Source organism: Lontra canadensis, unplaced genomic scaffold, assembly GCF_010015895.1.
Source record: "Lontra canadensis isolate GAN:19392208 unplaced genomic scaffold, GSC_riverotter_1.0 scaffold20, whole genome shotgun sequence".
Taxonomy (NCBI): Eukaryota; Metazoa; Chordata; class Mammalia; order Carnivora; family Mustelidae; genus Lontra; species Lontra canadensis.
In genome coordinates this window covers 18,168,002-18,184,510 of record NW_022631014.1, presented here as the reverse complement: position 1 = coordinate 18,184,510, position 16,509 = coordinate 18,168,002, and the positions used below count along the sequence as shown (strand labels likewise).

Sequence of the window (16,509 nt, the reverse complement as noted above, 5' to 3'; positions counted from 1 at the left end):
TTTTGTTTCTTATTCTTTTTTTTTTTTTTTATGTGACTTGAACTGTGTTTCAATCCTAACATTGGTGTGTCCTCTATAGCCCTTCTGGTGTCCTTCTCCTTGCTAAAACAGTACCAGTGATTCATAGTGAGGCAGCCTTATTTTCTAACCCTGTAAGACCTGTTTGAAATATACACTTGAAATACCACTTCTTTTAGGCAGAAAAAAATGGGATGGCCAGTTTGAGGAGTCGACTGCTTATTCACACACTGAGCTGTGGACCCCTGGAGCTCAGACGCCAGAGGCCAGGTGATGAGCCTGTGAGTGTGAGGTAGGAGTGGAAGTAGGGGCTTAGTCATAGTGGACCTTGCCCTCAGCCCCAGAGGCAGACAGGTCTCCATTGCAGAGTGTGTGGAGTGGTGAACAGGGCCTGTCTCCCAAGGCACTCATGGACATCCTCAGCCTGTATTTTCGAAAGGCCTTTTGAATAACAGCAGCACATCTTTCCTCTTCCTTCCTCTTGGTGGTGGTGACTATGGGTTCATATAACTTCTTGGAAGGGTTGGCTTCCATGAACTTCTCCTCCATCATCACTTTCATGCTGTCCAGGCCATCGGAGTCACCAAGTACCCTAGTGGTGAATGCGAAGAGTATATCCAGGCAGTGGAGACGATCTCCACTCACCATGGGCAAGTCCATCATGAGAAACTGAAATTTATTGGGCTTTGCCACCCGCAAAGGCTCAGGAAGGGCATCAGCAAAGTCAGAAAGGGCAGAATATTTGATGAACTGTGTTGCTTCTGGGTCAAACTTTTCCCAGACTTCATAGAATATCTCAAAGTCATCTTCACCCAAAGGGTCCTCACTTTCTTCAGTGGCTATGTTGAAGTTCTCTAAAATCACAGCAATGTACATGTTGACAACAATGAGAAAGGAGATGATGATGTAACTGACAAAGTAGGTGATGGCTATGGCATGGAAGTAACGGTTGTCTAAATTGGGGTTTCCTGAATCCTTTGATTGCAACATGGGCTTGAGGAGGTCATCCCAGCCTGCTGAGGTGGTGATCTGGAAGAGACACAGTATGCTGCCAACAAAAGTTTTAAAGTTGAATATGTCATCAATTCCATGTTCTTCCTTCACTCTGCAAAAATAGCTCATACCAAAAATGGCATAAATAAACATAACCAGAAAAAGTAGAAGACCAATATTGAACAGAGAAGGAAGAGACATCATCAGAGCGAAAAGGAGAGTCCTAATTCCTCGTGCTGCCCGAACAAGTCTCAGGATCCGACCAATCCGAGCCAAACGGACAATCCTGAAGAGTGTTGGAGGAAAAGGAATGTGCTGCTGGTTCTCCAAGGCAGAAATCATTGCACCTTAGGAGAAGGAGATAGAGAAATTAATTTCCAGTAGACACCCTGCTTTCAGATCTAGCCTGTCTCTCCTGCCTTGAACTCTTACTGGGACCAATTTTTAATCAGTACTTTGTAATCTATGTGCCGCACAAATTAAGAACTTTCTTTATCAATATCAGGGAAAATGTCTATGTGTGCCTTAACTTAGAAAATAAGTTCCAAGCACCATACAACTTTAGATGGGACTTCATATAAAATAGGATGTCTATAATATTGAAGACACCCAAGGAAAGGAAAGAAAATGCCATTTATGAAAGGCTATTTTGTGACCTATCTCGTACACTTGAAGTGTGTTATCTGTGTTGGGTATTGAAAGTCACTGATGGGATAACAAATGTAATAGTTTTCCATATTTACTGGATACAAAGAACGGAAAGCAGATTAACTATATGGTCCTTCAAGTTAACGGAAGGAGAAACTTCTGACACTGATTGATGGTTGGCTTGAGCCTGAGCTGTCAGTGGAAATTGTGAATGTCTAACCCCAAAACTCCTTAAAAAGGGAGGTTTTTATGTATATAGGGGAATTTGAACACAGCTTGCTATAGGCAAGGACAGGGCAGGGCTGGAGGGAGATGGTGTTTTGGGGATGTTCAACTCTATGTGGAAGCTGCCACAGAGCTCTCATACTTGTCAATGTGCTCATCCCGAGGAAGGACTCCTGAGGTCCACTCAGAAGGCTTAAGGGACTAAGTTGGAAATACTTTCCTTATTGTTATAGACACCTCCAAAAATGGGATCTCAAGCAGAGGTCTCTGCAAACAGCTAAATATTTGACCTAAAATGTCATCCTGTTCTCTCATTGCCTATTCTGTAAGCAAGTGATAAAAGATTTGAAACTATTCACATTTTGGCCCAAATATTATAGAATGGCTGGAACATGTTTGTCTTGTGTAGACATGGCCTTGCTCTTCCTCTGGGTGGGGGTGGGGGGTCCTCAAAGGCATTACGGGAGATGGGCAGCCAGAATTATTGGCTATCACCTAATGACTAATGACTAAGAGAACTAATTCATAATCTATTTCACCAACTGCCCAACTGTGCCCATGAAGTAAAATTCACATGTTAATTGGGCAGCCAACAGTAGTGAGGTGTGGAATTTATTCAGTTCCAACTTAATAACACTTGGAGGAGGTCCACCCTTTAAGGCTACCTCCTTCACAAGTATTTCTTTGACTAAGGGAACCCACAGTAATCTATCTGTTATCTGAGCTCAGTTTTTCTGTGTACCATGGGATTTGGTGTGCAGTTAATTTTTCTATCTTTTTCTGACTCTTTAAGTACTTAAAAGTTAAATTTAATACTTTAGTACTTAATACTTAAACTACATAGTTAACTCCTAGAGAAGGATTCACTTTGACTCACACTCATTTTGTATTTCTCTAAAAGCTTAGTAAAGAGCTTGGGAAAGGGTAGAGGCTTAGCGTTGGGTGGCAGATCTACTGGCAAAGGCATATAAAATGCTGCCTACATTGGTGAGTAGGACTTGGCTCAAGGTGTGGATTTTCTCATCCACTGGAGCAAAATACTATGCAGTGCTCTGCTGTGTAACTGCAATTGCCTAGCAGTTGTTCAAAGGACAGAAATAAGAAATATTTCCACAACCTGCATGATGGCTGGCACTGCCTGGAAGGAGTTCAGTAAGTGGTAGAATAAATGAGTTGCTCTTTGCATATTGGAGGAAGGGGTTATTCAAGTTCTCAGAGGGCTGTGCCAGAGTCATTCTACCATCATTTTCTAAGCTTAATACTGCTGTCAGTTTCACCAGGACTTGAAATTAGAATTGACTGATAAAGTTTAACAATCTGTTTCACTGGAGGTGTGTGGAAGGATCTATTGCTAAACTTTATCTACATCAAATTCATGGCTTAGAAACCAGAACAGACTATGAGCTGTACCCTTTTCTTGTTCTTGGAAACATCTGCATTGCTGCTGTAGTGATAGGAACAAAATATTTTGATCTCACATATCTGTTTAACACATCCTTTCTGAAATAGTACAAAAGCTTCCACTTGTGAAATCAGTTTTCATTGTCTCCATTGCTTTTTTTTTCCTTCCATTGCTTTTTGAACTATGAGAATGACCCCTGAGTGGTTGCACACAATTATTAACAACAACAACAAAAAAAAGCAGACTGCAAAAACCCAAGGTGTAAACTCTCATGGCTTAGCCTTGAAGAATTTAATTTCAGAGTTGGAGTGTGTGAGTCTGTGTGTTATAAAAATGTAAATGGAAACAACCCTTTTTTTCTCTATTCTTCTTCCACAAATCTTATCCTGCCTATGTTAAGAAAAATATAGTGATTATGGAATAAGACTGGTTGGTGAATGGGGTCCAAGCAGTTGAGACAAGCAAAGTTCATGCTGTGGTTTAAGTTAACATGGGATACAGAATAAAAAGAAAGCACTGCTTGTCCTCATGACACACTCTTGGAAGTACAGTCTAGGCTGGGCCATGGAGGTCCTGCATAAGAGGTGAGAGAAGGCCTAGCAGTGTCACAGGGGTGCAATAACTGTGATCTGATAGCCACATGGATTCTGAACTAAGGAAAAACAAGGGAACTAAGCATCAAATCCTTAAGACTAAAGACATTCATGAGAGCTTATAGTTGCACAGGAAAGGTAGAACTCTGACTCAGTTATGGATATCCCAGATATCCCCATAGACACTTTAAGGTCATCTTAATTTTGTCTATCTCCATTGAATAAATGGATTCACATAGTTATTTAACTCTCTATTTCAGTTATGTAAACAGTCAAAGGAATGAAAATTGCTCTGTATCTCCTAGCAACTTCCCAGTAGAGAATGGCAGCAGTACACCTGTCTTTTTTTTTTTTTTTCCAGAAACCACATTAAACCCAATTTGTTGCTTTGTGGATAGTTTGGACATAGTTCCAAATGCTAAGATTTACTTCTAGCTCTCAGATTAAAGCCCCTCAGGCTTCTGATATTACTTACTAACAATAGAAAGAACCACGATCACACAATCAAATAAATTCCAGCCGATGGTGAAGTAGTATTGCCTCAAAGCAAAGATTTTGATGAGACATTCAATTGTAAAGATGACCACAAAGGCCAGGTTGAGACGTTCAAGGATGACTTTCGTGGCCACAGACTGGTCATCTGATTCAGCCATCATGCAAAGCATGTTGAGCAAAATGAGGATGACAATGATGATGTCAAAGACCTGACTTGTGACTACATCAAACACGAGACCCTGGCATTTATTCTGAGAGGGAAAAGAAAACAGGAATCTTAGATCATTTTGCATTGTCAGAATGAAATCACATACATAAAAAAGGCACATACAACAGAATTTGTCCTCTCTAACAATTGAAGCAGTTTCTTGAAAAATGCATACCCTTTTTAAACAACAAGAAATTCTTGTATTTACATTTTCATTTAAATTCAATTACATAAGTGTTTTGAAGTTGTAGGCTTATAGCTTTAATTCCATTTTAAAACAAAAAAATGTTTGGTAATGACATAACTTTGATATGATGGATGATGTTTTGCTGAAATAAAACAGCTCGTGTTGGATTTAATAATAAAAAGATGAACTTCAGTTTCTATATTTCATCTGTTTCTTTATTTGAGCTTCAATAATATTAATGCTGAGAATTCCTACTCACATAATTATGTTGGACAAAATGGAATTAACATCCCCAAGCCTCCATTTGTTAATTCAGAATAATGAGGCCTAAGTATACTTAACCAAAACTCTGTATTCAAGCACTTCTTAAATGCCAATTTTCTAAATCCTGTTCACTTGAAAATAAGGTTAGATAAATGGGACTGTGATGTAATGATTACTAAAAACAGAAAAATTGATTATTTCATTTTATTATTGATGGTGAACTTACATATTGGTTGGTACATAGATAGTCATACTGCTCACAAAGTAAGTATATGGTAATTGCTCTGGTACAGGCTCTAGCTCAAGTTCGCATGCCTAATCTACCATGTACAGTGAAATGACTCAGCCATCTCACTGTATTTTCTATAATTTAACAGCTATGAAGCACTACTTTACTTACTTAGTGGAAAATTATTCTTACACACAAACTCAGACACTAATATCGTATGACATTCTTGACTATTAATTGATTGTTTTACAATATAAGTATACATTAAGGTATTTTATATTATATTATCCTCTAATCAAAATATACATACAGTAGTCTATTTAGAAAACGCCTAAACTCCTGAGAACCACTTTTAGAACCCCAGCTATCTGTAATGGTAATCGGGCAAAAGATGATGTTGGTTTGTGGTGATAATAGTGGAGAGAAATGTAAACTTTTAGATTTAAGAGCTAATGTGGAAGTAGATGCAGAAGTCAGAGACTGTTTGAATGGAGGTGGCTATGGGAAAATGATGGCCTGAGGCTATAGTTTCTGGCTGGTAGGGCCTTTCAAGAGAACAGAGAATGAGGCATTGTGGAGGAACACGATTAAGATCTGCCTTGAGAACACTGAGTTCGAGGGGCCACTGGGGAATCTGAGGGCCTTGGGCAGGTAAAGGTATGGGTTTGGAGCTCAGGTGCAGAGCTGGAATGCCGATGTGGAGTTCAATGGCACCAATACCGACTTGAATTAAAACCATGAGAAAGGACGGTATCAGTCAGTGAGAGCAAAAGCAGTGAGAGAGGGTAGGGACAGCACTGGAGGGATACTACATTTAAGTTTGTGTTTTTCAAATTTTGTCCCACAATCATTAAAACTTTTAGGAATCTGGAGAAGAAACTTGCAAGTCAATTGCATTTGCTGTGTGAGAATGCATCTAGGAAGTCAGAAAGGACCTGAAGAAAAGATACTTTTAAGGGTGCTCTCCAGGAAATCACAGTGAGTGGCAAGAATAACAGTGAGGGAGAGTAAGCCTAGGCCTGATAGTTTAATATTTAGAGAAACAGAGGAGATCAAGAATACAAGTTCCCTAAACTGAGAGATATCAAAAAACATTGGGTATCACTTTAGAATGTACAGTGAGCAATGAATCTTGGAACACTACATCAAAAACTAGTGATATACTGTATGGAGACTAACATAACATAATATAAAAAATAACATTACATAATAAAAAATGTAAATAGGGCGCCTGGGTGGCTCAGTGGGTTAAGCCGCTGCCTCCGGCTCAGGTCATGATCTCAGGGTCCTGGGATCGAGTCCCGCATCGGGCTCTCTGCTCAACAGGGAGCCTGCTTCCCTTCCTCTCTCTCTGCCTGCCTCTCTGCCTACTTGTGATCTCTGTCTGTCAAATAAATAAATAAAATCTTTAAAAAAAAAAATGTAAATAAATGTAAATGTAAAATGTAAATGTAAAAAATGTAAAAATGTAAAAAAAGAGAATGTACAGTGAATTCTACCCAGTATCATTTTTAAATCAGTAATGAAGCCCTCCATGTGGACGGTTCAGAAAGAATCAGAAATGGTTCCAGATCCCTTCCTCTACTGTTAAAAATAAAATATATCACTGCTCAGGTTAGGACAGCTAGATTCCCCCTGTCCCCATGTAGCTGCTATTCATTTTTTCCAAAGGTCAAAAATCATATTTAGATTTTAGAGATTAAAAAAAGTCTGTGGGGAGGTAAAGTTGTGAGTTAAGGGCTAACAGCTGATTTAAAAGTCTTAAGCTCAGGGACATCTGGAATATGTGTTTATCTCATGCAACACTGCTCCCTGGAATATAGAAGTTAAGGTAAATGTGATGCATTAACTGGGGAGATTATACCTGTTTGTTGGAATTCTTCCTTGTGAAGCCCTGACTGGTAAGCTGTAGCTACACAGGGAGGGCTACAGCATGACACCTATTCCCGGATGAACCATGTGATGAACATGCCAGAAGACATAGTTAAAGCATGGAGTTGGAGGCTTGCTTCAGGTAAAGTAGTCTTTGCCCACATGAAGCTCATCCCTTGCAGCTTAGCATGCTCAGGGCGGGGGAGAGACCTAGAAGCTGCAGCTATGTCATTGCAACTTCTCTTTGGCTATGTGCTGCCTTGCTTGGTTCATATTATGAAATAAATGGGTAAATGTGTGGGAACCTATTGTGTCTCATGATTCTTTTAGTTAATTTCAAATCTAGGACCAACTGGTATTGAGTCAGTGGTTGCACAGCATGCACATGTAAATAAAAATTCTCTTTGTCTTTTTTGTTGGCTCAAATTCAAATAAGAGCTCTCCAAATATAGTTGCATCATTAACCTCTTGGTAAAAAATTCTTCATTGTTTAAATTCTAAACACTTTGTCCTAACGTTCCCAGATATTTTTACTGCAACACAAATATTCAATCCTAGTGGGATGGACTCTGAGTGTACCCTAAAACATACTCTTTCATTCAACTAATAATTACTGAGAATACACTTTAGGCTCTTTTCTGAGTTATGGGAATAGCAGTAGACTAAACATACCTTTGATAATTTGGGGTCTCATGTTCAAATGAAAATCTCTAAATCCTATAAATGCTTTGGATATCAAGCTCCTCTTCCATACCGCTTTCCCGAACTTCCCCACTGAACCTTCCTGCCTTGAAAACCTTCGAAATTACTTGTCAGAGCAACCAACTATGCCTAGTGTATTACTTTATAATCTGATGTGATCAAGTTCCAGCTCTTCAATTAGACCGCAAACACGAAGCAGCTCTGGAGTACTTGATAAGCAAGATTCATTGAGAGTAAGGGTCAGCCAACTATATCCTGTAGGCCAGATCTGGCCCACTACCGGTTTTTTGTATAATCTGTGAGCTCAGAATGGGTTTTACATTTTTTAATGTCTGGGAAAAAACTCAAAAGGAAAATAAAATTTTGACATGTGAAAATTAAAGAAATCCAAGTTTTAGTGACTATAAATCAAGTTGCACTAGAACACAGCCATGCACATTTGTTCTGTACGATCTATGGCTGCTTTTGTGTTACATGGCAGAGCTGAACAGTGGCAGCAGAGACCATGTGGCCTGCAAAGCCTGCGATGTTTACTATTTGACCCTTTTTTTGGGTCAACTCCTGATACAGGAATTTTATCATAAATACTGGTGAAATGGAAGCCAGTATGCATGACTTAAGACTTCATACCAGAAAGGTTGGTAAAAGATATTAGATATACATTTTAAATTGGTCAATATTTAGTCAAAACTATAATGAGATATCACCTCACACCTGTCAGAATGACTAAAATCAACAACTTAAGAAACAACAGGTGTGGGTGAGGATGTGGAGAAAAAGGACCACTCATGTACTGTTGGTGGGAATGCAAACTGGTGGAAAACAGTATGGAGTTTCCTCAAAAACTCAAAAATAGAACTACCTTAAGATCCAACAGTCACACTACTGGGTATTTACCCAAATAATACAAAAATACTAATCCAGAGGGATATATTCACCGTGATATATACATCAGCATTATCTACAATAGCCAAGTTATGGAAAAGGCCCAGGTGTCCATCAGCTGATGAATGGGTACAGAAGCTGTGGTAGATATAAGATGGAATATTATTCAACCATAAAAAAGAATGATATTTTGCCATTTGCAATGACGTGGATGGAGCTAGAGAGAATAATGCTAAGTGAAATAAGTCAGAGAAAGGCAAATGGCATATGATTTCACTCATATAGGGAATTTAAGACACAAAACAAATGAACAAAGGGGGTGGAGAGAGAGGCAAACCAAGAGAGAGAGGCAAACCAAGAGAGAGACTCTTAACTATAGAGAATTGATGGTTACCATAAGGGAGGTGGTTGGGGGGGATTGAGGAGTGCACCTGTCATGATGAGTACTGGGTTATGTATGGAAGTGCTGAATCACTACATTATACACCTGAAACTAATATTCTACTGTATGTTAACTATATTGTAGGACTTTAAAAATAAGAAAAAAAATTTAGTTAAAACAAACTAGTAAGTTTACGTCATTACAATGAGTATATACTAAGCACCTATTGTGCGCTCACTAGAAAGCAAATGAAAGCTGTTGCTCAAGTTCTTTTTATTGAATTCAAATGTCTTATTTTCCTAAGGACTTGAGCCAGACACCGGTGTGTCTGGGTCTTTGTTGATTTCTTAGATAGTGTCTGTAAACTTAAAGAATAAAGAACAGCACTGCAAACATCTGAGCTCAAGACCACTTAATGGATCTACGTATTTAGAATGAATCAATTGCTCTCACCAGAGGTCTTGGAATGGGCTTTTGAGGTTTTTTGGATCCTAATTTTTTCATTGCATTATAGTATTTCTTCTGTTCTTCTGTCATAAAAATGTCTTCGCCACCTAAGTATATGGAGAAGATGAGAGCTAATTATTATTAGCAGTTTTTTTGGAAACAAGATCTGAACTTTCAGAAGTAGTTTCAAAGTTATATTACATTCTATCAACAACTCCTAAAATTCCAATTGGAAGCAAAAGAGACTGGACTCTCTATAGGAGGGCTGAAATAAGATTTAAATTAAAGAAAAGAGAAAAAATGTAACTTTTATCAGCTATATATTAGTTTTTAGAATATGAACAAAGATTACACACTCTTTGCAAACACCCACCATTCCTTTAAAAAAACTATATTTTAGTTGCATAAATCAAACCACAATGCAAGAAAAATAGATATTAGTAACAAAAATTTAAACAAAAATATCACCAAATGGCAATTAAAACTCTCCTAAATAAATGAATTAAGGCATATATCATTATTAATAAAATTTCATAAAATTTTCCAGACCCACTCTTATGAAAAAGAAAAAAAACCCAGAGAGCTTTAAATGTTTTCATTATTGAACAAGAACAAAAAGACATATGAATAAGAATTTTCATTTCTGGAAATTTTAGGAGGAAGTAAAATATCTAGAAATGCTGGGCAAGTTAGAACAGAATTCTTTTAAAATGTACAGCTAAACTTGCACAAAAGTAAGGAAGATCTCTGGAGTCTGGAAATCAACAGTGATCAAAGAGTAGTAAATTATCCTGAAGCCACTGCTAGACTAAGAGCATTTGCTAATTTCTGTAAAAACTAGAATCTTGGGACTTAATAATAACTACAACGGAGTCATGAGGAAAAGTCTGTGGGCTTATGCCAAGGTCCCACATGAATCTGAGACTCCTTCTTAAGTGCTGTCAATGAAAGGGTGAAGAAGAAAACAGAATCGGTCAATAGGCAGTGGAAGACAGGAAGGAAACTGTCTTAGTCTGGCCTATGGGTAAACACCCAGTCTTTCCTGACAGTCTGTAAATCCAGGCCTGCCTTGATGACAGTGTGGGATTTGAATTTTCACCACTACCAGTATAGACCAAAAATATTCAGCCCTAGGACAGACAGTCTTTTCAACAATGGTGCTGGGAAACTGGATATCCACATGCAAAAGAATGAAGTTAAATTCTTACTTAACATCATACACAAAAAATAGCTCAAAATACATCAAAGACATAAATGTAAGCTCTAAAACAACAAAACTCAGAAGAAAACATAGAGCAAAACTTCACAACACTAGATCTGGCAATGATCTCTTTCATATAACACCAAAGGCATAGATAACAAAAGAAAAAATAGATAAATTGGACTTCATGAAAATTTTTAAATTATGTGCATCAAAAGATACTATCAATGGAGTAAAAAGGCAATCCACAGAATGGGGAAACATATCTATATATCATATATCTGATAAGGGATTAATCAGAATATATGGAAAACTCTTAAAATTTAACAACAACAAAAAACCCAAACAGCCAATGTCAGAGAAATTACTACCTGTGTTCTCTTCTAGAATGTTTATGGTTTCAGGTTTCACACTTAGGTCTTTAATCCATTTTTAGTTTATTTTTGTATGTGGTGTTAGAAAGTGGTTCAGTTTCATTCTTTTACATGCAGTTAGCCAGTTTTCCCAGAACCATTTATTGAAGACACTGTTCTTTACCCATTACATATTCTCGCCTCCTTTGTCATAGATTAATTCACTATATGAGTTTGTTTCTGGCCTCTCTATTCTGTTCCATTGACTTATGTGTCTATTTTTGTGCCAGTACCATACTGTTTTGATTATTACAGCCTTGAAGTGTATCTTAAAATCTGGAACTATGATTCCTCCAGCTTTGTTCTTCTTTTCTTAAGATTGCTTTGATTATTCAGGGTCTTTTGTGGTTCCATACAAAGTTTAGTGTTATGTTCTAGCTTGGTGAAAAATGTTGCTGGTATTTTTGTAGGGATTGCATTGAATCTGTAGATTGCTTTGGGTAGTATGGACATTTAAACAATTTTAAGCCTTCTAATGTACAAGCATAGAATATCTTTCCATTTGTTTGTGTCATCGTCAATTTCTTTCATTAGTGTTTTTGTTTTCAGGATATAGGTCTTCCACCTCTTTGGCTAAATTTATTCCTAGGTATTTTATTCTTTTAAGTGCAATTGTAAATGGAATTGTTTGCATAGTTTCTCTTTCTGCTACTTCATTGTTAGTGTACAGAAATGCTATCAATTTTTGCATATTAATTTTGTGTCCTACAGCTTTACTGAACTCCTTTGTTACTTCTAGTAGTATTTGGTGGAGTCTTTAGGATTTTGTGTGTATAGTATCATGTCATCTGCAAATAATGGTGGTGTAACTTCTTCTTTAACAAAATGGATGACTCTTTTATTTTTCTTGTCTGATTGTTGTGGCTAGGACTTCCATTACTGTGTTGAATAAAAGTACCAAGAGTGAACATCCTTCTCTTGTCCCTGATCGTGGAGGAAAGGCTCTAGATGAATGTATGAGTATGATATTAGCTATGGATTTTTCATATACGGCCTTTATTGTGTTGAGGTATATTCCCTTTAAACTCACTTTGGTAAGAGTTTTATCATGAATGAGTATTGGAATTTGTCAACATTTCTCCAGATATGTCTCCTGAGGTAAGAGAAACAAAAGCAAAAGCAAGTTATCAGGACTACATCAAAATAAAAAGTTTTTGCACAGCAAAGGAAATGATCAACAAAACAAAAGGCAACTTACTAAATGGGAGAAGATATTTGTGAATGATATATCTAGTAAGAGGTAAATATCCAAAATATATAATGTATACAATTCAACAATCTAATTAAAAAATGGGCAGAGGACCTGAAGATACAGATACATGAAAAGGTGTTCAACATCACTAATCATCAGGGAAATACAGATCAAAACTGCAATGAGATGTCACCTCACACCTGCCAGAATGGCTAAAATCAAAACCACAAAAGCAAGTGTTGGCAAGAACATGGAGAATGCACTATTAGTAGGAATGTAAAATGATTCAGTCACTGTGGAAAACAATATGGAAGTTCTTCATACGATCCAATAATTCTTCTACTGGGTATTTACCCAAAGAAAATGAAAACACTGATCTGAAAAGATATATGTGCCCCTTTATTTATAGTTAGCCTTATTTATCATAGCTACAACATGAAAGAAGTGTCCACTGATGGATGAATGGGTAAGGAATATGTGGTACACATGTGTGTGCACATGCATGTGCACACATGTACACACACACACACACTCACAGAAGAATATTATGCAACCATAAAAAGGATGAATTCATTTCTTTTGAGACATGGATGGACCTAGAGGGTATTATGTTAAATGAAATAAGTCAGACTGAAAAAGACAAATACCATATGATTTCACTCATATGTGGATCTAAAAAGAAATAAATAAACAGACAAAAAGCAGAACCAGACCTACAAATACAGAGAACAATAGATGGTTGCCAGAGGGGAAGGAGGTCAGGGATGGGTAAAAGGGGTGAAGCGGTGGAGGAGGTATAGTCTTCCAGTCATGGAATGAATAAGTCATGGGAACAAAAGGCACAGTACAGAGGTGCCTGGGTGGCTCAGAGGGTTAAAGCCTCTGCCTTCGGCTTGGGTCATGACTCCAGGGTCCTGGGATCGAGCCCTACATCAGGCTCTCTGCTCCACAGGGAGCCTGCTTCCTCCTCTCTCTCTCTCTGCCTGCCTCTCTGCCTACTTGTGATCTCTGTCTGTCAAATAAATAAACAAAATCTTAAAAAAAAAGTATAAGGAATATCATCAGTGATAGTGTAATGGTGTTGCATGGTGACAGATGGTAACTACACTTATGATGAACATACTAGAACATATAACCTTGTCAAATCACTATGTGTACATCTGAAATTAATATTATGTCAGTTATAGTCTAAATAAATAAATAAGCAAATAAATAAGTAAAACAATCTGATTCAAAAATTGACAAAGGACTTGAGTAGACACCTCTCTAAAAAAGATAAACAAATAGCCAACAAACACATGAAAAAACACTCAACATCATTAGTCATTAGGGAAATACAAATAAAAACCAAAATGAGATACCACCTCACATCTATTAGGTTGGCTACGACCAGAAAAAGACAAGACAAGCATTGATGAGCATGAAGAGAATCAGAATTACACTGTTGATGGGAATGTATGTTTTCTATGGAAAACAGTACAGTGGTTCCTCAAAAAATTTAAAAAATGGTATTACCATATGATCCAGCAATTCTACTTCTAGATGTATATCTGAAAGAATTGAAATCAGGGTTTCAAAGAGATATTTGCACACTTGTGTTCACAGGAGCTTTAGTCACAATAGCTAAAATGTGGAAGCAAACCAAGTTCCATCAACAGATGAGCAAAATGTGGTAAGGAAGGAAATTAAAAAATATGCTACAACATGGGTGAAACTTGAGGACATTATGCTAAGTGAAATAACTTGATCACAAAAAAATAAATACTATATGATTCCACTTATAGGAGGTACTTAAAACAGTCAAATTCATAGCAACAGAAGTAGAATGGTGACTGCCAAGTGGGAAGGAAAGTGGGGAATTATTGTCTAATAAGTATAGAGTTTCAGTTTCACAAGATGAAAGAATTATGGGGATTGATAGTGGTGATCGTTGGATAACATTATGAATGTATTTATTATCATTGAAATGTATACAAAAAATGATTAAGGTGGCAAATTTCATGTTATATATATTGTACCACAGTAAAATTAATTTTGTGATTAAAAAAAATGCATCCCTAGAAGTTAACCAGGTTGTTTCAGGATGCTGGCAGATGCAAGTGTCTTCAGTAATTACTTTGCTCATGGTAGTACATATTAATATTATTATTCTGATACTGTTCTATGTGTGTGCTGGGGGATAAAACAAAAAGGAGTAATTATGAAAAATTCTAATTCTATTATTTCTCGTGCCCATGAGAATCAGTTTTCTCAGAGTGGAAAAGAGGAGATACAGATCATTATTAAAGAAGAAGTTAAGTGAAAATCTTGTAGATCTGAACTTGAATGACCAGTATTCATATTTTCATATACATTTCTTTGAAGTCATAAATTTGAAGTAGCTCTGTCCACTGAAAAAGCATTGAAGCAAAGACAATGAGCATTTCAGGGTGTGATCTCGGAATACCACCTCCCCAAAAAACAGAACCCCTTAGAGAAACAGCTGATTCTTGATCTGGCACAAAAGTGGTATGATTTAGACCTGGAGTATCTTGTCATTCCAGAGAGCAAGGAATTTGTCAAATGGGAGAACCTGATTTTAATCCCGACTTAAAAAGAATATCAATCAATCAAAGAATGAATAAATGTATAAATATTTTAAGAAAATGAAAGAGTCAAGGAAATTTGAATGTTGACCTGGTATTTGACAAATCTAGAGAATTCTTGTTAAACTTTTTGGGTGTGGTAATGGAATTGTGGTTACCTTTAAAAAGAGATATGTTTTGAAATATCTGTGGGTAAAACAGTGTCATGTCACTTGTTTTCTTAAAAAAATCTGGTGGCAGGATTGGATAAGGGCATAGGTGCCATGAAGATGTTCTTAAGTCAATAAACGTGTTGGGTGATGGGTCTTGTAGGTTCATTTTAGTATACTCTTGTGCATGATGAAGATTTTCTGTAATAAAAAGTAAAGCAAAACAAAACAAAGTGCCACAGCCTGATCAAAACAGTGATTTCAAATGTAAGCTTCACATCGAAAATCAGAAGGCCTGACATCCAAATTGCAGGGACTGATTGCAATCAAGCTGTGTATTACAGAGGTGACTCTACACAGCACACTTCCAAATGACAGCAGCAATGTAGTTACAGAAGGACAATGAGGGACTTGCCCAGCAGATACTAAGAAGGCTGATCAGTATCAGGATACATTTTGGATAGATTGCAAGAGTTTAAGAAAAATTTAAAAGAGCCATAAAAACAATTAGGAAAACCAAAGGTGGATATTTAGTTACCCCATTTTAGGATTCTGAGATTTAGTTCTTAAATGTAAGAGAAGAAGCCAAAAAGGACAAGATTGGGAATCTGACTCCATAAAACCCCTAATGTCTATAAATTAAAATGTCATTATAGAAATACAAGAAGTCACAAAGTAGACTTAATATTTGAAAACATAAGAAAAGTTGACAATCTCAACTTTAAAAAAAGAGACAAGGGGAGAAATACAGCTATCAATCTATGAAAAAGTGTATAACCTCACAAATGACCAAATAAATGAATTTAAAACAATGAGATAACACTTTTACCATCAAGCTGGAGAAGATCATTAAAATTATAAAAATAAGAATGTTGAGAACAGAGCAAATGTGCATATTTACATCTTGCAAAAGGAGAGTACCTAGCACAGCATTTCTGAAAGGTTATTTGACAATATTTATCTTTAATGCCTCAAATTCTAGAAACTTATCCTAAGGAAATAACCACAGATACAGAGAGAATTTCAAGCATGTTCATGATTGTTTTAGAAAAGCAAGGAATTTGGAAATGATCTAAATGTCCAAAAAGAAGGGAATGATTCTTATAACAAAGATGACTTCATCACACAGACTCATAACTAATGGGGAAGGGTGAAAACTACAAAATTAAAAGTATCATGTAATCTCAATCATGTACAAGGAATACATACATATTTAGTGAGAAAGTAACTGTAAGAGAGTATGTCAAAATGATGAAGCTTAATCTAAAATTGTTACCATTTTGTGGTCACCTTATGGGTGGTTAAAATCTTTTATAATCTTTCTTTGTTTCCACATTTACTATAAATCCCCTATGAATTACAGAATCAGAAAAAAATAAATATGTTTTTACAATGAATGAAGAAAAAAAATCTCCCTAA

The 16,509-nt window shown here is 36.7% G+C and overlaps 1 protein-coding gene across 2 annotated transcripts in view; it reads right to left on the bottom strand.

Moving 5' to 3' along the window:
• Window positions 1–306: 306 nt before the first annotated feature.
• Window positions 307–16,509, bottom strand: part of SCN11A (sodium voltage-gated channel alpha subunit 11) — a 92,215-nt gene continuing 76,012 nt past the window's right edge. For both annotated transcript variants that reach the window (XM_032861164.1, XM_032861165.1), the window contains 3 exons: window positions 9,557–9,661; window positions 4,355–4,625; window positions 307–1,358 (listed from right to left, as the gene is read on the bottom strand). In XM_032861164.1, the coding sequence (XP_032717055.1) occupies window positions 331–1,358; window positions 4,355–4,625; window positions 9,557–9,661 (1,404 nt within the window). In that variant the 3' untranslated portion in view covers window positions 307–330. The remainder of the gene's footprint in view (window positions 1,359–4,354; window positions 4,626–9,556; window positions 9,662–16,509) is intronic.